The sequence below is a fragment of the Phalacrocorax aristotelis genome, chromosome 7 (assembly GCF_949628215.1).
Source record: "Phalacrocorax aristotelis chromosome 7, bGulAri2.1, whole genome shotgun sequence".
Taxonomy (NCBI): domain Eukaryota; kingdom Metazoa; phylum Chordata; class Aves; order Suliformes; family Phalacrocoracidae; genus Phalacrocorax; species Phalacrocorax aristotelis.
The window spans coordinates 32918838-32941643 of record NC_134282.1 but is presented as its reverse complement, the minus strand read 5'-3'; the positions used below and the strand labels follow the sequence as shown (position 1 = coordinate 32941643).

The window sequence follows — 22806 nt, the reverse complement described above, 5'->3', positions numbered from 1 at the left end:
TTGGCATTAATGCTAAATTTTCCATCTGTGATGACATTTTGGCTGCTGTGCAGCAGCACAGGAAGCTGCAGCTGCATGACTTTAATAGGATCCAGGCACAGTATGCTGGCAAAACAGATGGAAATAAATGACGTCTCAAAGTGAGCATGAACACAACATCTTAAGCTGTACGGAAGAGCAAATGGCACTGTTGGAGGCCTTCAGCTCTGTGCACAAAGATGCTCTTTACATCAAGCTAAGCAGGCAAAACACAGATGTGCAGGGCACTTCTACAGCTCCAGTGTGGAAGCCTGCATATAGAAATGCAAGTCATAAACCAAAGCTCCATTAGGTGCTATGTACTTTAAAGAATGAAGAGACTACTGCTATAGATGGTATCTCTGTATTCTCCTCTTCTTGTGATTGCGATAGGCTAGCAGAAACCAGAAGCACTGAGCATGAGTCAAGAAAGGAAGTCCCAGAGAGCTTTACCCTATGTTCAGCTAATAGCCTCAGTTCAGCCAAAATGTTGTCAAAGGTTTTTCAGTTTTTGACTTGAGTGGTCCTTGTGGCCTGGAATAGATAGAAACACTGCATCTGTTTAGTGCTGTGTAATTAGGAAGAAGGTATGCTTTTATGTAATTTTCAGATTTAGAAAGCACTCCTAGTACTTGCAATTTAAATGCTTATTCTCTGAATTTACTGCCTTGTGTAGAAGGTATTTGCACTAGATTTTTTTGATATCAGTTAACAGGCCATGGCGCTTGGTGGACGTCAGAAGCCTCATTATCCTCTGCCTTTGAAAGCCTCAATGCAGACATTACTAAAGTTTACAAGTATCATATAAAGAGAGAGTCACCACAGTTTGATAAGCACTGCCAAAGGAAGCCACTGGCAGTGTAGGAGTACCTACGCTTTCCGAGTCCTCAAGCATCCTGGTGGTCTCCTGCACATCAGGGGCGCTGGGAACTACCACTGGCATAGGAGGTCGAGTTCTTCCTAAAGTCCCAATTGATGCAGTCTTCACCGAGTGAACTGGGTGGTTCGGAGCTTAAAATAAATTGTTATTTAGTTATGCCTCAGTTAATTAGTTCTGTTGCCTATTCAGAAAGCTTTTGAAAGAAGTGGAATAAAAAGGATTCTGCTAGATGAAAATGAACCCTTCAAATCATGGAGTGCTGAATTTGAATTTTTGTCTAGTTTGTCTACATATGTAAAAGAAAAGGGCCTTGAAAATTACACCAACAAAATTCACTCCAGCCTCTGACATACTTCCTTTGAAGCCCAACTGTACGCCCTGGCTCTTAAAAAGCTTCTCTCATTTTCTTCTTAAAATCTCCTTTTTCTGGCAAGCGGATCTTGCCAATTTTCCCCCCACTCACCTTGCTGAGTCAGCAATGGTGTGCTTGGCAATGCAGGGTCATACGTGGAACCAGATGGTGGAACTGCTGGCACCGCAAAACTCTTCAGTGGGTGGGAAGGACGGACATGTGCTGTAGGGAGATTCTGAGCTGAATCCTCCTCTTGCGCGTTTGCCAGGTAAGACCCTGTGGCGCTTTCAGGATCCTGGTGGTCAGCACATGTCTGAGACGAGGAAGCCGGCATGGTGTCCGTGCTAGGTGTGTTTCGAACAGATTCTACAGCAGACAAAAAGAAAATAAGTGGCCTATTTCCTTGAACAAATTCCTTGAACAAAAATGTTCTCTGTGGTCAGATGGAAACAAAACAGTAGTGTTTGCTAGCACCTTTTCCAAGATCACCATTACAAGTTAAGAAGTGAATTCACAGGTTAACACTCTGCGCAGCAAATAACACCAATTCTGCGTCACTGTCCTGTTTTAAGGTGAACAGCAACAGCTGTCTAATAACAAAATAAGCTTCAGAACTGAATGATTCCACAGGCATATCACCAAGTCAACAGTTTTGCACTGAAACAGCTACATGTAAGATGACCTCAGATAAACAGCATGGAACACAAATCTTCATTCTCATTTTACTCGAGTATTTCACAGTATTGGCATTCTTAAGCATGGTATACATGAAGCATATAACCCTGTAGTGCATATAGAAGAGCCAAATTTTTTCACTAGATTTTTCAGAGCACTACAAACACGACAAAAACTATTGGAAATGATGGTGCTTCTAGCCTGAAAATGCTGCATAGAAATAACCGCAATTTCCTGTATGCTTCAGGAAGATTAACTAATGTCAGCTCTCAGTAGCGAAGTCTGGACTTCTGTCCCCTCTCCATTTTCCAACACAACTAATTAGGAAAAAAGTTATCATATTAAGTAGCTCATATTAGATTTAATCTGGTGTTTCAGACTCCAGGGCTGAAGGCTTTAGAATAAGGAATCTTCCTATTTGAATTTGTATATAAAACATTAAGCCTCCTTTTTCAAGGACGTCATCACATATCTCAAGGATAAATACCCAATCTACACAAGAAACTGTTCACAGAAAACTCAACCTATCAAGGATTTTGTCTGTACTTAGACCCATTGCTCTGCCTCTCATGGAACACCACAATGGAGGTTGACCACGTTAAGTTTCAGGTTTTGATTTCCACATGCTTCACTCATTGTTCCATTACAAGCAAAATCTACCTGATCATTTGTATCTCCTCACCTGTGGAATTGGCCCTGTCTGAATGGGACATGGATGTGCCAATCGGCCACGGGTTGACCTGGTGATGGAGATAGCTGCGGGTTGGAGAAGCGAGGCTGCCGGAGTGGAAATGATGGTGAGGGTTATCGAGTGAATGGATGGGATGAGCACTAATCACAGCTGTGAATGAATATAAGACAGAAAAATGCTTAACATACAGACAAGCATGCACGTGTACTGAAATGCACCATATCCCTCCCTCCTCCCACAGAGCCACTGAATGGGGGAGCCAACCGCTCAGAAGATTTACAGTGACACCGAGATGACATGTTTCAACACCAATTTTCCAACTCTGCTCCAGCACTTCAGCTCCCTCCATGCCAAGACACAAAACCCCCAGAAGGGGCAGAGCTCTTAATTTTCCTGTGCATCTCTCTTGGCTGTGTCTTTCAAGTGCTTTCTGTTACACTTGAGAAAAATGAAGCTCAGCTCCCATTAGAACTTCCATGTATTTCCTGCTGTGCTATAAATGTCAGGTCTAATACAGGAGACATATGAGCTCAAATTCCAAAATGATTTCTGGCTGTCACTGAAATTCTTAATATTGTAACCAAACATGGCATCGTTGTTTAATTACATAATGCAAGACTTTGGACAAGCCACCAAAGGCTCTATTCACTCCCCCTGTGCAGACTTAATAAAGCTCTGCTCTAACACACTCAGATCAAAAGCCTCTTTCTCTCTCCCCCCTCCTTTTTTTATCTTGCTCTTTTCTTCTTCCTGTTTTGAGACATACAAATTTTATACTTAACGTAGATCATCCTTTGCCCTCACCCTTTTGTGCTAACAGCAAAACAAACTCTCACTACTCTCTCCTCCAGCTGGGAGGAAAAGCATGCACAGAATTTAGTTCTTATGACAGACTAAAATACTGAACTGCTTAAAATCATCCAGAATGAAGAGTCTCAACACAGAAAACAGGAGGGAAATGATCACTAGCACCATAAAGAAAAAAAAAAGATTGTGGTTGGTTATTTTCTTTTGAACCTTTTCTGGAAAGTCTCCAGATGTGCTGCCTTTGAAAGTTATTTTCCCGAAATGACGTGCTGCAAAAATCCATCATTATAATGGTGAGTTCAGTTAAGACTTCTTGCATTAGTGCATACGGTTTGAACTCGAAGACTAAATAAATCTGAACCCTCCGACTTCCTCATTTCCTGGGAAACTGCCTGTCAGCAGGACATGATAGGTGACTTGATCAGTGGAGGCAATATACTTCAAGATTTTTCAGCTATTGGTAATAAACGATTTCTCTCTCCCATCGAGTTACACCAACAGAAAGCTAACATCTTTATCAACCTCCTGTAAATGAAGAGTAACAAAACTTTAATATGGAGTAATCAGTAGGTTCTAGATTTAAGTCCTGTGAGCTAGCTGTCAGGGACATGTGAAAAGTCAGATATTTTCACTAAGAGCTTCAAGCAAGACTGAAATGCCACTTTGTCTTGCAGGGAACTGGCAAATGGAGGAATACCCCACAAAAGCTTGGCGATCAGAAATCCAGCAGAGGCAACAGTCAGAGACACCAGGAGCTCTCTTACATGTCAGTAAGGTAGGAAGTGTAAAGATTTTAGGGCATAAAATTTTACAGGCATGAACATTTTCATTACTTCTATTTGTAGAAACCACTAGTCTCCACCTGTGTTTAAGCAAGCATTTCAAACACTCTCAAATGTAATGCAAGTTACTACAAAACGCTGCCTTATATGTTTTTGCAACCACAATAAAAAATCATGCACATACACTACACCTTTCAAGACATTTCCTAAAAGCTTGGAGATGGGGAAAAGAACACAAAATCGCAGTAGCTCTAAAACACTATCCAAAGCAGAATATGGTGAGCAAGTGGGGTAAACCTGATCCAGTGAAAAGCCACCCACGCTTAAACTGCTGGGGTTAGCTAGTAGTTTGCTGGGTTATCAGACCTAAATCATATATAGCTTTACAGGTCCAAAATCATTCTGTTTTACCACCAACTCTTAATGAAGATCGTGATACACTGTTTAATTTCAAGGAAAAGAAAAGTTTAGATGAAGAACAGGATAAAGAGAAATGTGGTGTGTTAAGAAATAGCACTTTGTGTTCTAATATCCTTCTAGAATCTTGGTTTTCCAGTTGTCAAAGGAAGAACTAAGCAGGCACACACCACTCCTGTTGCATTACTGCAAATGATACTAAAATTGAACATAATAAATTAGGATAATTTAGTATTTAAAAGGTAAGTAACTAGATTTGAATGCTACTGGTGGGGGGGGTGGAGATTGACAATGGGGAGGTATCTGCAGGCACAGACTTAAACACACTAAATGGTGCTGCCGTCTGTGTTGCTTGCTGAGAAACGGCCTTGCATACCCGTGTCAGTTTTCCATACAGCTTCTGCAAAAAAGGTATCTAAAGACATTACATTTATGTTTCCGCTTACTATAAAACAGAAACCTAGAGCTGGGAGCCCTCAGAGGTTTTGCAAACAGGATAAAAAGTCAAACAAAGTCACAAAAACAATCTCAAGCCCTAAGGCACCATAGGGCTGCAAACTGTCCTTCCTGACATTTAGTGCATCATGCTAACCCGTCACACCGAGCCAGCTGTGTCTGTTTTGTTCTTTCTGGGCAAGGCAGTATCTAATAAAGAGGGGGAAAACAGATAGGCTTTTCAAGTGAACACAGCAGGACTGGTATCAAAAAGGGATGTCACAGCAGGGTTTAGCGCTGCAAGGCAACGTCATATCCACAGCTGTATGTGCCAGCGTTATCACATCAGCTTGAACACCATCAAGAAGTAGAACTGGAATATACTACCTCCCTAAAACATATATCACCGCTGTATCACTTGTGTCAGCTGTGCATCTTTTCATCCTAATTGGGACTGAGCATAGAAGTTGCTGAGTATCTTTCTCACTGAATAACGTAGTATGAGGGGTACTTTGCCACGCTGTTTCTGTGGAGCACTCAGCCATGTCACCACTGGCTCCTGTATGAATTTCTTACACTATGTGTCCATTTAGAGAAAACACTCTTAGAAGTGCCCAAGGGAAGACTTCTTGCAGCTTGAATTCATTATAGGGTTACACAAGACTGAATTAATCATGTTCCAGCACCTGGCGTGGGACAGGAAACTATCAGAATCCAACAGCTGCAATGTCCCTCATTAGGCACCCGTATTTGACATCAGACAAAACTTTTAAGAAACTAATCAGAACAAAGTTGATTAGTGTAAAACTGCATCCTCCGCTTCTCCCTCATATGCATAAAACTGGGAGAAAACGAGGAGCATCAGACTACTTATTTTAAAACCAAGAGGAAAAGGTTGTAAAACAAGGTAACAGTGGAAAACTCACAAACTGAGCTAATCGGGTCATCAGGACACTTGAAAAAGCACACAGAGGCAAGAAAACCAAGCACTTACTTCAGGTAAATAAAGCAAAAAGTTAGAAAGCTGAAACATAATGGACTGGCCTGAAATCATTCCATAAAATACAAGAGCTTCTGATAGCAATTAACTTGCCTATAGGGTTGAACATCAACATAGTGCTCAGGGGGGTCTAGAGCTCAGACCAAATAAACACTGTGTAATTTTGCCTCACAGTTCTGTCACTGCATGTTAACTTTTGTATTCTTCACTTGTGTTCTCAAGTCAGGGTTTCAGCCTAGCTGTTCAGAGGTATAGCCAAGTCCCTTTCCATCTCAGAGTCATAATTTGAAAACTAGATATATTAATTCTTGAAATATTTCATAATAATAACTAAAAACTATTTCTACTGCCTCAACAAAATTTCAGTTCAGGACGTTTGCTCAAATCATCATTAATGGATAGGGAAATGCACAGATGAGAAATAACAAACCAGACACCCTCTCCTCATTTAAGAGTCTGCTCTGCCAGACTGAAAAAACCTCAGCCTCTATCAGTGGTCTATCCATGTCCTAATAAATTAGTATAATGGACACACTGTGGAGCAAAGCTAATGTATATATTGCAGGCTTTTGGTATCCTTGCCAAAAGATGAGCAGTGTTACTCCTTCAGAGCTATCCCCTCTGCTCAGTAAATTAGGGGACTAGCTCACAAGTGGGCATGCCTTGCACTGAGACTGCTACTGGATGAGCAGCTGAGTTGTTCCTGAAGCTGTTCCTGAGCTACGACCGCATTTTAGCACAAATCCATACTAATTTTGGTTTGCCATGTGAGGGTGGATTGTAAACTACAGCTGGTCGCTAACCACTTCACATGTAGCTGTCCATGCAGTGGGGACAGCAGTTATGTTTAATGTTTAAGAGTGAGATCACTCTTAAACATGGTAATTTAGAAAAGAGTAAGCATGACTCCTGTAAAAGTAAACCCTGCATCACTAATCTCAGAGTTTCAAGAGCATGCCGGTAAGCATGAACATAAAGGGAACCAGTGAATATAGGACAGCTATGTTTTCAAAAAGGCTCTGACAATATTTTAACTTTGTAGTAGAGCCTTAAGTTGCTGTCGGAGGGAAAGCTCTTTCATGGACTGAAAGTTGGTTACAGATAGGAAGCAAAAGGAAGGGACGATGATCAACTTTCTAGGCTAAAGAGAGTCGGCAGGAGATCCCTCAGGTATCAGTGCTGGGATTGGTTTTAATCAATTATCCTTCTGAGTGACCCAGACGTGGGAGCAATCAGAAATCTTCAAGTTTGGAAATTATGTTAAGGTCTTTGGGGTAGTCAAATGTGATTTTGATGGCAAGGAACTCCAGAAGGCCCTCACAACTGACGGGAAAAAATAATCCAAACAGTATTTATATGACACTGTGCTCACAGCTGGCAGTTACAATTCAGCAAAGAATATATAGAGGTATGGTTAACAGATCTCTGACATCGTTAGCTCAACGTGCAATGGCACCCAAAGAAGCCAACAGAACGTAGTACCTCATTCAGCAAGGAAGGTATTGGGAACAAGGCAGAGGATGCTGTGTGCAGCTCTAGCCTCTCTGCATCTCAAGAAGCATGTAGTCAAGTTAGAAAAGGTTCTGAGAATGGTAACTAAAGTAATAAGGGGGATGGAGTAGCTGCCTCGTGAGGGGAGGCTAAAAAGGCTATGACTGTTTGGTCTGGGGAGGAGAAAACTAACAGAAGAACCTGACAGAGATTTACCAACTCTCTACAATTCTATGTAACAGCTGGATACTGGCAGAGTACAAAGGGAAGGGACTATAAAAAGCAGCCAGGCTCATAGGCTCTCCATAGAAAGCACCTGCAGTTGCCAATCTTGGAGACTGGGACAGACAGACTGCTGGACACATTCCTACCTCTTCCCCACTTCTGCAGCATGCCTCCTGCTTGCTCGAATACAGCTATTCAGTTTTGCTTTTTAACTTGATCTAACTCTGCGTTCATGATAAGGGATTCAGGATGCCTTCTTCCCACTGCTGACAGAGCTACTTAGGAGAAGTAAGTAGGAAGGCAGTATGTGAGTGTGTGTGCCTGTGCATACAGTATCAACACGGCTTGTTTGGGTGCTCCCCAGTTCAAGCCAGCTGGTAGGTGGGCTGTTGACTTACGCTGAGGTGGTTGAGAATCAAAAGGCATCATCATCTTGGGCCTCATCCCCCTTCTTCCTGCCAGTGTGGACATGCTATCCTCTGATTCATGTCCTGAAGGAAAAACACTGAAGGTTATTTACCATTGCAGCAAGACTTCTGTGATACCATACCAGATGACTTCAATCCTCCTCTTTCTATTTCTCGGCCATCCTGTTTGTAAGCAGTTCTGTGACTCATAATTGATAAAAGCAGCTCTTTCATCCTTCCCTAGAAGGTGGAAAAGAGGACGGTTAGGGTAGAGGTTGCTGGGCACTGGAGAAACACTCCAGGCCATAATGCAAACACAAACCTCTGGCAGTGCATCTCTGGGCAATGAGTAGCCATACAAAGAGTCACACGCATGGGTCAGTCACGCTGGATTAACAAGATAACCACTCACTGAGTGAAAACTCACCCACACCTCAAGAGCTGAGCTATAGCTGGTTAAAGCACCAAAACCTGATTGTGTGTGTGTGTGACCACTGAAAAAATGTCACACGTCTCTCAACAGCTTAATATGAAACACTTGTTAGATGATCTTCTGATCAGTAATCAGAATTTACCAAGGGAAATTCATTATTTAATTCTTGGGTGCTCAATTTTCTCACTGAAACAGGTGATCCCTCCTTTTCAGAGTCTTACAAACAAGGCAGAAAACCACTTTGCTACTTGGAAAATAAGAACAAAGTAAGCTAAGAGTAACTGAATAATGTGTCAATAAAGTGATTTTGCCAGATACAGTAACATGTATATAATTTTAAAAATCATAGTCAAAGTACTCGCTGATACCTCACCTCTGTAGGAATTCCGCCTTTGATGGATATTGCTGTCCATGGAATTATCAACTGGGGTGATGTCTTGGGAGTTGCGAGGGATGGGGGTATCTGTCATGATTGGATTGGGATCTGGAGATTTATCAATGGGTTTTAGCTCCAGTCTTTCATGATGGATCCAGAGGTCAGGAGGTTTGACATCTTTGGAGTTTCCTTTGTACTTATGGGACCCATTCATTGATTTGCAGGCAGCTCGTTTCCTTGGGAAGGAAAACAAATAAAATGTTCTTAGATGTAGGCTTCCTTTCACTCATAGAAAAAGGCAAATTTTCACTGAGATTTCCTTCAGATCTTGTATCCAGCTGAACAAGAGCTACCCACTGAACAGGAAGCTTTGAATTTTACATATAAGCACATCTGACATCTCAAAGCAAATTCTGCGACTCTGATGCCATGAAATTTGTCTCAAATGCTACCACATGCTGCAGAACAGTGCTCTACAGTCTAAGCTTTCATTAACAAAAATTAAGTTTCCGGTACTTATGGTTATTAAGAGAGTATTCTAAACATGAAGTGTATGTGCATCGTGCTGTGCCCGTACTCCAGGGCTTACAAACATCCTCAAAGAATAGCTGTAGAACAATTGTGCAAATAGCCAATTATCGCAACAGGATGGTTAATTCTAATGAAGACTAATGACAAGAACGTTCATTTTACCGCTGCTCAGGTTAGACACATCTAACTAATGTGCTTGTTCATCACTGCTGAATAGTAACAGCAGCAAATGGGTTGCGAGGCAGACATCTGACATGATGGAATTTTGGAGAAGTAAAATGTAGAGTTGCAGCACTCCCCTCCATACATGCTCCTCGCTTTGGAGCCTGGTTATGATGGAGGAAGGCGTCCCTTCTGGGTAGCACACTTGCTAGGAATGGCTGAGAGATGACTAAACAGAGGTGATATGCAGCTGGCACCCAGCTTTGAGCACTGTAGCTGAACAAGTAAATCAGATCAGGCTATTCACCGGTGGTGGGTTGCTGCATGAAAGAGAGGTGGTATCTAGAAACTGGGAAAACAAAGGCAAGATTTCACAGGGTTATTTCTGCTCTTTGAAAATAAAATACATCTCTTGGGCACAGGCTGTGAATTTTGCCCTCTCCCAAACACATCCCCCAGTTGCTGGACCATCACTCATATGTCCTTGCTCTCCTCTCCTGAAGAACTTGCAATTTTGCAGGATGGTTCAGATTCAGCAAAGCAAGCAGAGATTATCTTCTAAAATTGGCTTTTAATCATTTTCTTAGAACTCTGTTTTGCATAACAGTCTTTTCAAAATTTAAAAAAAGCTTTCAGCTCCGTTCAGTTCTTTCAAAGAACATGCAGAAACAACCTTCAGGAGCCTATAAAATGGAAGCATCTCTGCTGTAGTCGTAATTCAGATGCTCTAAATGAGGGAAGAATTCAGATACACACCTGTATTTTGGATTTTGGGGCACTATTCTAAGGAGTCCAGCACCAGATTCAGATTCCCCTCCAGTAATCTGTCTAAAAATTGGGTATTATCTCATGCAGCTTGTACACCTACTCCACACAGTGAAGTACATGCTAAGGACAGAAGTGAGAATCTGCCTGGGCTGTTGAGCTCTCACAGCTCTGAACAGATGTATTGGCTTGAGTTTGGAAACAGTATTTTAAACAATCATTTCTCCTCAGAGAGAGGCAAGTGCAGGTATATGTGGAAGCACTGCCCCAGTTTGCCTGTAAGCTCTAAAACACTGATTAGGAAAAACAGATCATCATCATCACCACACACACGATAACTTAGCTGTTCTGATGCATGTTATGTCCTGAAGACCTGAATTCAAACTGCATTACTGATCTGTCGTTAGAACAGGATTTCTACAGCCTGCAATACTTAAAAGTAATAACGTCTAAAGCATCATAAAGAAAAGATTAAATAATTGAATTAAGTGAGAAAGGTAGGACAGGGCAAAGCGCCACTCGGACATCTTACTTTTTTTGGTGAGAAGTTGTACGACGAGTGCAGAAGACGGCGACTATCACCACTATCACAATGGTGATCACTCCAACAGATACTATGATTACAAGGAGCATGTTGCTGTCCAAGGGAGAAGTAGGACTTCCATGGGGGCTGTTACTGCCTGTAAGAGTTTGAGATAGGAGAAAGGGGTTATTTATTGTATAGAAAAATTCCCCATCAAAAGCAAGCAGTGCCCAAACACTTCTAGAATCATACAGATCAGCAGAATGAGAAAGATGGCTTGTCTGCTAGGATTTCAAGTGAAGTGCTTGGTTTTTTGTCATTTGCCAGTTGTGTTTCTGTACAATTTTGAAATCTGTAAGACGCTTTATAGATCCATTTGCAACTGTCTATAAAAATTTATGTTCACCCTACTCATATAGTTACAATACAAAAAAATTCAAGAGTTTAGAGTCTAAGGAGAGTTAACCTGGGACCTTGCTATAACAGGCACTACAGGCATCCCCTTGGACCCAGTTATCACATGGATCGGTATCAGTATTCTACAGGGGTCACTCTCCTCTGAAAGAAACACATTTTATGTAACACTAATGAGGGTCACCTTAGGGCAAGGCTTCCACAAGTGATAATAAAGAGAAGGAGTTAAGACAATTTTTCTTCCTTCCTAATATGTTCTTACCAAATTCATTTTACACTGTGCACTACAGCAGCCATTTAAGACTAAATTGGGAAGATCTGCTTATCAAGACCAAAATGTAAATACACGGGATGATATTTTTGCCATATACCCTACACAGCAGGCAAGAATGCTACATCAGAATTAGGCTACAACTTCTTGAGTGGGAACAACTGTCACGAGAAAGAGAAAAAAGTTACTGAAAGAGACAGAATCAGTATTTTCAGTTGGATATAGCATCACTTGGTCAAACACCAAAAGACACTACATTTTAATTGAAAAGCTTTATCACAACACTTACCACCAAGAGGTGGCTTGTAATCTGGTCCTATGTCCACTGGGCGGCTTCCTTTCCCTGCAGATCCTGAAGCTGAAAAGGTCACATGTGCTAATTTTATATACATCTATATATACACACATGTACAAAAAAACCACAGACTTTAGCATTTCTAAGGTAACTCTTTCGGAACTTCTCTGAACCACTGTGAGCAATTTTTTCTCCTCCTTTTCTCTCCCCTACAACATGATTTGGCTTTGAACAGCAGCTGTGTTTCTCCAAGAGGAGAACCACTTCTTCAAAAGAGCTATTTAATAATTAGTTTCCTGCCTTACTATTTTCCTAAGCAAGCTTAGGAGCCCCTACTGGTATTCACTTTTAAAAATATACTAAAAATTATTTGCAGTAATATATTGAGACAAATGGCTTTCCCACACTTGCACAGACAGTTAATCATCTTGAAACAGTAATTATACAGGTTTCTTTTCCTAACACCTAATTACAGTAAGTGTGGAAGACTGGAAGTAAGTGGAGGATCAGAAGCACAGTAAACGTAATATTAAGTCCCTGGCTATCCCTAAAAACTTGCTTTCAATTTCTCCCCATTCTTCTCTGTTTCACCTTTGCCACAAGCAACAAGGAAGCATCACAAAAATGTTTTCAGTGAAAGCTGGGAAAACAAATTTGTTTCAAAGCTTTATGTTTATAGGCTGGCAATGGAAGTAGACATATTTGTACCTCAATTAGTACAAAATGAGGCAAATTAACACAGTCCCTCCTGAACCTTAACTACTGCGAGTGTGCTCCTAGGTGCTACCTGCAAGAGCTGACCTCTCAGCTGAAATGCTGTGCTCTTTTCACAAGTACTTTTTACAATCACTTCTCCTTGCATAATTCAGGTCTAATTTAGATCACTTGCTGCCACAACAAGATGCATGAAGTCACAAGTTCACCTCTGACGTTAAGACCTCGCCTGAGTTAGCGGAATGCTTCCTGCAGATAAAGATATACAAAACCCTGGTTCTTCCACTTGTGTGTTTTCATTAAAATGCACTAATGCTAAATTACCATGAATGATAAAAATACTGTAGTAGGGGAAACATAGAGCAAGATGCAAAGAATGACATCCCTCTCGTTACAGGAATCCATAATACTTTGCACATTTTTACACTGTCATGCACAAAAAGGCAAGGCAATGAAAAGCCAGAAGTCTGCAAATCCAGTGGTTTCACAATCCGGAGAAGGATTTTCTCAGTTAAAAACTAACTCTAATCAAGAAGTATTAAGTGTTAAAGGGTGTACAACAAATGGAAATTGTGAACCTAAATTCAAAGCCTGCGAATTAGTCACTGTGAAATAAAGACAATTGGTAAAAACAGCAAGAATCTGATTTCATATTTTAAAAGGACAAATAGACACCCAATGCATTTTTAGTGCAGCAGCTGGAGCCTTAACATAGGCAAGATCACGGAAAAGGTGACCGATAGGAGATGGTGGCATACTCTATGCCCATCTTTCTGTTTTACTAAAAACCCGTATTTTCAAACAAACTAAATGACAGACTATAAATTTGGTTGGTAACAGTAACTATGCAGATGTAGTATATTTAGATTTCCATAAAACATTTTACTGAGTACTGCACAATGCTTTGTTAAAAACAGCATAATAAAAAAAAGCAATGTGACTCATATTAACAAGATTAACAACTAATCAACTGATAAGAATAAGAATTATAATTGCAGAATCATTACTCACGAGGAATATTTCAAATGAGTTCTGCAAAGACCTGTACTTGGCCAAGTGTAATTCAATATCCTTAATAACACCGTGAAAGAAAATTAAAATAATTGCCACTGAAGTTAACAGATGACGAAATAATGGAGTATATAAGATATACACAGTCACCTGCACAGACCAACAGGGTTACGTGGGACGTGTGGGTGCAACACCCTAAGTTGGTATGGTTTATGATGGGGTCTGCACATATATACTCACACAGCCAACCGCAGATTTTATATAGCCCCCACGTGTGTGTGTGTATGTGACACAGTTCTATAAATCATATTTAGATGATAAAACACTGGAAAGCAGTGATATGGAGGAAGCAGTATGCTGGCAAGCAGGCGTATTTCCAAAGGGTGTAGACATCCTTGGGAATAACTAACTGTGCACGATGCTCGTAGACCGTGGCAGCTCAGGGACGCCTGATACTGGCACCGACAGCGTGGTGTCAGGGTCTGCATGTTTCCAAAAATGCAAAGATACAAGCTACAAAGTCCAGTTTTCAAAATACAGTGAAATTTCGGCACCTAAGTGAGACCCTTCTCAGTATCTAATTCCTGACACCAAGGATCAACATTTTAGCCTTTAAATTGTGGGGAGCTCATCTCTTCTGCAGCGCAACCTGAAAAATGACCTGACTGCAGTTCATGTGGGCATAAGACTAACTCATCGCCTCTCTCGGAAGCAGCTAGTCACCTCCACTACAGGGAGCATAAGCCTTGCTTCTACATGATATGCTCTCAACAAGCATGTGCACATGCTGTATCTTCTCTATGGACACCAGCCTTTTTTTCAGGATCTTGCAAAGTTTGTTGATGTTTTCCATTTCCTTCTATATTAAGGAACAGCTTAAGATAACATTTACTTGATTTTTTTTCTTTAAACTTGTCAATCTCCACGTTACGCATTGGGTTTCTGTAGCCAGACAACGTATTTTAACTTTGTGTTACTTCAGGATAGTTTTACTAGGATTAGATACCTTAACCTTTGCTTTTGTACTAGGCCAGCTCAACTCCTTGAAGCCTGACAGCAACAGCCACTGACTTCTCCTAACACAAGCTCTGGGCTATAGAAGTTTGTGGAACAATAATATAGTGTGCTTTATACAGGAGAAAAACATCAAAGTAGGGGTGAGGAAAAAACGCAGAACCACTAAGGCCAGAAAGTCAATCCCATTGTAGTTTCGTTCCTTCCCAGTCTCGAGTAACCTGCCTACTATCTCCTCAAAGACACAGTTCTGCAATTCAGTGATATTCTCACAGAGCAGGCTTTTCTGCCCTTCAGCTCTTCTCCTTTTCTCCATTTAACCTACTGCCATGATTTATAATCTCCAAGTGTTCTTGTAGGAATTCTGAAACAAAACCCTCTTCTTAGCTTTTATGTAGGGTTTTATGATTTACACATTATATAATTTGACAAAAATTAGTCAAATTGTTCTAGAAGAATATGTTACTTCAAGATGATAACGATGGATGAGAAGATTTAGTTATCTGCTGAAATGAGGTCAGAATAGCACAGAACAGAAACCAGCAACTTTTACATAAAACCTTTTAATCTTCCCCTGCTCTCTTCCACTTGCAATTGAGCATCAACGATGACATGGTGAGCATCTGCTTCCCCACAGACAAGCCTGAATCTCAGCTAGCATCTCTGTTACACAGCCTGGACACATGTAACTGTCTAGTATCAGCATTATTTGGGTCACAGAGGTAAAAGCATATTTAATAAATTACTTCTAAGTAACAAGCTGAAAAGCAAGTCAAAAGAATCTCATTCTCAGCCCCTTTAGTATCTATTTAATTGTATGTCTACGCTTCTTACCAAAGTCCTTTCAAACTCATCCCTTTAGACTAATTCTTCCCCTTTTATTTGGCTTTTAGGTTATTTGGAAGAAAGCAAAAATAAGCCTGGCACATTCACCTTGTAATTCAATATAGTAAACTCAAAGCTACCATTTTTCAAGCTATTATTTTAAAACCTTACGGGTTTTAGTAGCTAATGCTGTGCTCTTCAGGAGAGTTTGGAGTATAAATGAACCGACAAGCAGAATCGCTCTTGCAAAAAAGCCTTCTAGAGCAGGCATACTTTCCTTTATTATGAAAATAATTATAAATGTAGAGCTCACAAAACAGCACTTGTGCTAATTAGATAACTGTTTGATCTTCCACCTCTGTGTACTGAGATCTTGCATCAATGGTTAGAGGCTGCTGGAATATCACTTAATCCAAATTCGTTTTGACAGAATGATTCAGCTCTGACATAACCCGCTGTCCCTTCATGTGACATCTGACTACAGAGATCACTTTATATTCCTAACACGCAAACCACAAATAGGACCTCCAGTTCTTCCACTATTAAAAGCACCCAGGAACTTTCTCATTTACAGTCAGACCAGAGGATATTTGTTTCATTTAGGAAATGCAACAGCACATGGACAGGAAAAACAAAATGTGTGAAGGATGGAATAAGAGAGAAAGCGTGGCTATTCATTTACCTTGATCATTAGGCATTTTATCTGAGGATTCAGCTAGCGGGACAAGCACAGGGAAGGAAAAAACAAGACAAAAATCACAAGGCTTGAAGGAGCGAGAGACAGAATTTAAAGTTTCATATAGCATATGTAGACTAGCTAGAGCTCTCATTTCTAACCACCAGTACTCATAAGGAAAAAGTACTGTTAAAAAAATCTACTAATAACTTTTTATATTTTTCACCTCTCCTTAGAGTACTTTTTTCCAAGCTATCATGTATTTGGACTATTTCACTAGCTACCCATCACCAAGCAGTTCTTGATTTCGAGCCTGTTGCGTCATGCTAGTTCCCATTATCTCATCCAAGTCAGCAGGGAGCAGTTGTGCGCTGGCTACCAGCTCCAGAGCCTGCTGCTTTGTACCATTTCATCACGAGCAGGCATTGACACACAAGACCTAGAACCTTAAAACAACTGAAGACTGGTTTTCTAAAAAAGCACATTTAGGACATGGACCCTCAGCATTCATAACTAGCTGACCTAAGTGCCCACCAGTAATTCTGAAACAACACAATCCAAGAGCTGAGCAACATTGGCATACGGACTATGTGCAAGAGCAATCCAATAGAAAATTTAATTCTAGTCAAACTCGACTGTCTTCCCGTCCTTTCCAGTTTAAATATAAAATACATGCTACTGGTATCTTATCCTTATGGAGCCTGCATTCAGAAAATGAGGAGGAAGATGTTAAGATATACGTGGTAGTTTACCTTTTGGGGTTCTGAACTGAACTGCCTCAGACATAGGCCCCATGCCCTTTGAGTTGCGGGCCTGAATTTTGAAATAATACGGCGTATCAAGGGTCAGTTCTTGTATTTGATGGGTCAGTCTGTTTCCCACAACGGGTTCAATAACCCAATCGTGAATTTCAGCATTCACATCCGTACTGTAGTAAATGATGTATCCTAGTTGAAGGAAAAACCAAAAGAACTTCATACGTAAAAGCACAGGGTAGTCATAAGTTCTCACAGAAAACTGACTTTTAATGATATTTGCATAGCTAAATGATTAAGGGTTTTCTGAAAGTGTGTTCTTATTTTTTCAAAGACTAAGAATGCATTCAAATACTAGACAGCCTTCCCATCTTAAATTTTAAACTGTTCACAAGTAAATGTTAAGAGGGGAAAAAAGTAATTTAAAACATCAGAATTATTTTTGACCATAGTTCACTGAATATGGACAAATTCCTCACTTCCATCTCTTTGCCTGGTCATAGATCAAATAATGTAAAGTAACATAAAGCTGTTTTGATAATAACATCCTCAAAGTATTAATACAGAAAATACTTAACCTTAAAGCAACAAAACATTCTCATGCACAGCTGAAGAACATGTGTTCAGTAGTTTATTATTTTCCAGTTTATTAACAAAGATGACAATAATCTGAAGAGAACTGAATTTACCTTGCATGGCACAGAAAAAAAAGGTGCAGAAAGAGCTTACGTTCTGGTATTAAAATATGCTGCAATTACAAGCCAATACAAAGTAAAAGCTTTGTAACTTTTCAATATAAGAAACAGAGCCCCAGCAGGAAATAAATACTTGTACCAATATGGAGCTGGGTCATCAGATGCTTCATGCACAAATGAAGCAGCTTCTCTTGCCCCACAGACCGCCAGTAAGGAAGGGGAAAAGTTCTCCAGAGTGACTTCCACTTCTTTTAACCAACTGAAAATACTGCTGATACCTCAAATTCACATAATTCAGTCACCAGCATGGCATGGAGGGTGGTGCTTGAAACGCCAGTTGTAGGCCTGGCATGCTTAATTTCTTCCCTCGGTGGCACATTTAACTACTGGGGAGCGCATTTAATAATTTCCACTTGTACAGGTCACAAAGCAACATATCTGTAACTTGCCTAAGAAGGGGCAAGATATCTATATCTAGAGTGACAGTTAAAAGCACTATATATAGTACAGTGGCACGAGGCTACCGAGTTCACTCATGACTGGACTAATTAGTCAGCAACTACAGCGATGCACAAGCATCTGGAATCCAGATTAGCACAGTTCAGTACTTCACATCCATCCTATCCACATCAAAAGGAGATCAGAGCTGAGAAGACAAGCATTCCACAGCCATGCTATCCAGTGCACGGAACGATATAATCACTTAGTTTTTACAGCATTACTTAATGTACAGAATGAACTGAGTGGAGTTAATGAATAATTACTGGAGCAATAAGCTGCTTCTCCCACTGGCAGTGGCTCTTCCCACCAGAGGGCACTCGGCCCACATGTCCCTGAAAACTCCTGCCTTGTTCTCCTGGCAAATTGAGTCTAATGTTTGGTGGACTCAGACTCACCACAGAATGATTTATTTTATTTTCCTTTTTAGCCATCAACTTCTGCTTATGCAAAAACTAATAAATGCTCTATGTTTTCATTCAACATGTATGAATAAATGTAGGGTTCTCCTTCACAGTATAGACAATGCAAGGAAATTTTTTACGTGGAAAATTGAATGCATATAATTTTGCTCATCACACTGTGCAAGTAAATGCTGATCTCTCTGTACATTTTTTTTCCCTCTCATGTATGCCCTTGATGTAAGACGACAGGCTTATCTTTTCAAGAGCATATATAACCTGGGGATATTTCTGCCTTACATTTCACACCTGACAATGACCCTCCCTGACCACTAGCAACCAAGTCCTTTAACTTGGTTAAAGGCCTTTGTTTCTCCAGTCAAGCCTTCTTTATCATATAGAGGCAATATCTTGTTGATAATAAAATAACGCAGAATTGGCTTTCTAGCTAATATAAAAAAATCTATACACACCACATTTAAACAGCTATATGCATGCAGAGACATACACAAATGGCTCAGACAGGCATTCTGGCACAGAGTAACCCCTCTGGCCCTCTCGTTTTAGCACTGACACCAGAAAGACAGCGTATCTGTTACAGCCACGCTGTCTTACGTGCAGCCTTTGGGCTGCATGCATAAACACCGCTTTGCCTTTTAGGGGTCTTTCTTACAGCTTACTTAAAAGTTTATTGTAATTATTAAAGGTTAAGAGTCTCCAATATTCTGCCTTTTCAGAGATATCTAATTAGTTTTGGTCTCCTGTCTTAGAACCGGGGCTACAGTACTGCCTGAGCAGATGGCAGTTGGTGACAGGTTTCAAAGGCTTGATTCTGCACCACAGTTAATTCTGAGAACAAAAGCAAAATCATACACTACGAACTATACCAAAAAAATCTGCTTTAAGCTTAAAGCCTGTGGGAAAAAAGGGAAGATTGAAATGAATTATATCAAAAAGCCTTTAGAAATGAAAATCAAAACAAATTGCAGAAAGGAAACAGTACTTACTATTTTCTGTCAAATGATTTATCCTTCGTGAAAGTGATGCAGTTACAAAGGCAAATAACAGTTTACTCCTAATGATTATGTCAGGGAACTAATGCACTGACTTTAAGTCTATTCTGTGCCACAAAAATGACACAAAGATGACAGAGCACTGGGATGGCATCTTCTAAATAAATACTGATGGCCCAGAGGCATTATAGATGTATTTCTGGAGGCACGCTATTAGAAGAGCACAAGCTGATGAAGGCAAAGGTTATTGAGATATTTAAACTTTCAATTATTTTTCTGGTTAGATTCCAATTTCACACTGCAGTTAGTTTATATCTTAATATATTTTCACAAGGTACAAAAGTAAATAATTAATCTGAGCTACTAAAAAGATTGAGAAAGAAGATATAGACCTCTTGGTTAGCTCTAGGCCAAATTAAGTACAGAACGTGTTCATATAGCTATGCAGATTATATTCTGCTGTTAATGAGGCATCTTATATCTGCCTTTATTGCTCATGCAAACTGCACCTGTAATTTTGCCATTGGCTTCGGATGGAGGCTGCCAGTTAACAATTATTGTCCGAGGTTTCCCCTCTTTGCTCACCACAGTCACGTCTTTGGGAGGAGAAGTAGGAACTGCAAAGAAATAAAAACCAAACTGTCAGAAACAGGTTGCACAGTTTCACCAGATGTAAACCTCAGCACCTTTGCTTTTTCTTTGTTTTACCATTGACAAAAGGCACGTGTGATAATAAAAGCTCTGACTGTTCAATCTTCAAATAAATCTACCATCTAGTGTAGCGGTCTTACTGAGTTACTCCATTCAACTGGCAAATGCCATCTGGCATGCAGCACCTCCTTTCCGTAAGGAGTTACCCACTTCTAAAGCACTTCTGTCAACAGATGCTGCAATTCATGACTCAGTGAGTCCACATGTCTTCAGAAACATGGCATGTTTGTATGACTAACAGTCAGGGTCAACGACTTCTAACCTGCATTTCTTCGGTCATCATAAAAATTACATGTGAAATGAATATATTTTATAAGCACAGGCATATCAAGTACCTCCGTATTTTCAGGTTTATGGTGGGACCAAGACCTAGTAACGCCCATTTGCCACTTAAATCTGAATCAGCAAAGTAAATCAGCAACAGATATTTAGAATCATAATCCATAATTGCTGATTTACTTTACTGAAGAATTATTTCTAAGCTGCAAGGAAATCTGCACCACAGAAGCATTTGAAATCCAGAAATATTTGCTGAACACAATTGTCCAACCTTTTTCCTTGAGTTGCAAGAGAGCAAGACTGGGAGAAAGAAAGCAGGAGAGAGAGCTTCCTTCTCCCACCAGCCTCCTCCTGCCTAAAGTTCAGGAAATGGCACAAGTTGCTCCAGTGGAAGACTGAAATCTGAGACCCTTCTCGCTGTGAACTAAAATACCCAGCTGGGGTTAGATTAATGGCTTTCAAATGCACAGAGCCAATGTCTCCAAAGGTGCATTAACCAGCCACAGTTTGCAATGAGACATTATGAAAAACATGAGACCTCTAATGAGGTAACTTTTAGCAAAGTAAATCCGCCTTGGATGTTCAATACTAGAATAGTAATATTTAGTGCTTACACAGTGCTTTCTGCATTTGAAGAGCTTTACACATATTACCTATTAGAAATTACTCTGTCCATCCTCTGAGATGGCTACCTATTATCCCTGAACAGAAAAATAGTTGGAAACTAGGGACAGCAAAAGCTCAAGAGTTACTGTAACTGTTATCCAAATATTTAAAAACATGCTCAACAGAAATGTACAGACATAAAGCACAATTCAAGGCCCTACAGTAAGCTTCAGAGGAGAAAAAAAAACCCAACACACAAAAAAACCCCACAGAACTAGCCCTCAAGAGATTACTAATTCACAGACCAACACTGAACCCAGTATCCCGTATTTTTCTTCAGCATTAGCTGAGGAGCAAGTCCTATACAATGCTGCTACTCATGAGTATTCAAAAATAGTGAGTCACACACTCAGGAATTTGGCGAGTAATATAAATCACAAGATCTGTTATGAGAAAATAAATTTAGCCTTTTTTGTTTTTTCATTTGCTTCTTAGTTCCCAAGCTTTTAGGTCATATTTGCAAATACTCTTTACAACCACCGCAACTAGAATTTTATTTTCTATTTAAATGAAATGAGACCGCCTCTGTCTTGCCTTTGCCCTTGTACCTTTTGTGTTTCAAAATCTAAAAACTTTGTGCAACTTCCCCAGTCCCTGCTCTTGGCGTAGAGTTACAGATGAGAATTGTATGTGTGTCAGCAAAAATCGAAAAAACCAAAACTGTTTTAACATGGGATGGGCATAAAAATTGGGATGGGAAAGGAACCTCAGTCCAGACCTGTGCTGTGAGAAGGGCAGCTGACTCCACATCATGGAGTTCCCACCAAAAACTATAACAACTGAAGCTCACAGAGGGTTTATGGGAGTTCAGAGTAAGATAGAGGCTTTCTGATTTTACCCTGGCTTTACTTTTTCTTACGCCTTGTTATAGAATATTTGGATCATCTCACCAATTCTTTGCATGCCTGATTTTTTTGCTGTATTTTAATTTACCGTGAGAACTGCAGGGTAATTTGGATAGGCTCTCTTGTCCTTACTGTTCAAACCGACAAACCTAAGCACAAGCAGCAGTAAATTTAATTGCACATTTAACACCGCAGGATAAAAAGAGCTAATGAGGGACAGGTCCTGGACCTCACAGTTACTCAGTGTGCCCAGGTTTCTCCCAGTAGCTACAAACTCTTTTCTGTTGTGTACTTTGAGAGCGCGTCACACTGACAGCACTGCAATGGCAATTCCTGCTGAAGAACATGAGTGTAGGTCTGATTTGGATCTACCTTCTCCCGGTTTCTACTGGGATCTTTTTTTACTCATTTGCCTCATGCACTCCCTCACTCTGTAATAATTATCATCATAATTATAGCAAATACTAATTATAATTTGCTAAACTATTTTCTTTGTATTTACTATTAATGTGCTAATTCTGAGCTGTTTCAAACGTACGCTTCTTTATTCTCTCCTGTCTGTGAACTGTGGTACATTATTCATGACTTCTCTGTAATTTGATGTAAATTCTTTTGCATGCAATCATCCCTTTGAATTTTGAAGTATGTTGTTTTTTAATCAGTATTTCTGACTAAGCTGTAAAGAAAAGAAGCCCCCACCAAGCATTCATCAGCATAATCATTTTAAATACATGCTTTCCCTCCTCCAGAATT

The 22806-nt window shown here is 40.2% G+C and overlaps 1 protein-coding gene across 10 annotated transcripts in view; it reads right to left on the bottom strand.

The window, feature by feature from the left end:
- The window catches only part of NEO1 (neogenin 1), a 209900-nt gene that overhangs the window by 4611 nt on the left and 182483 nt on the right, over nucleotides 1–22806 (bottom strand). For 4 of the 10 annotated variants that reach the window (XM_075099799.1, XM_075099800.1, XM_075099805.1 and 1 more), the window contains exons 19-28: nucleotides 20062–20169; nucleotides 16943–17137; nucleotides 16197–16229; nucleotides 11945–12013; nucleotides 10980–11127; nucleotides 8987–9225; nucleotides 8172–8264; nucleotides 2608–2766; nucleotides 1362–1616; nucleotides 893–1029 (exon numbers count right to left, since the gene is read on the bottom strand). In XM_075099799.1, coding sequence (XP_074955900.1) covers nucleotides 893–1029; nucleotides 1362–1616; nucleotides 2608–2766; nucleotides 8172–8264; nucleotides 8987–9225; nucleotides 10980–11127; nucleotides 11945–12013; nucleotides 16197–16229; nucleotides 16943–17137; nucleotides 20062–20169 — 1436 coding nt within the window. Of the gene's footprint in view, nucleotides 1–888; nucleotides 1030–1361; nucleotides 1617–2607; nucleotides 2767–8171; nucleotides 8265–8986; nucleotides 9226–10979; nucleotides 11128–11944; nucleotides 12014–16196; nucleotides 16230–16942; nucleotides 17138–20061; nucleotides 20170–22806 lie in introns of all 10 variants that reach the window. The other 6 variants (XM_075099802.1, XM_075099803.1, XM_075099798.1 and 3 more) reach the window with 3 other exon arrangements.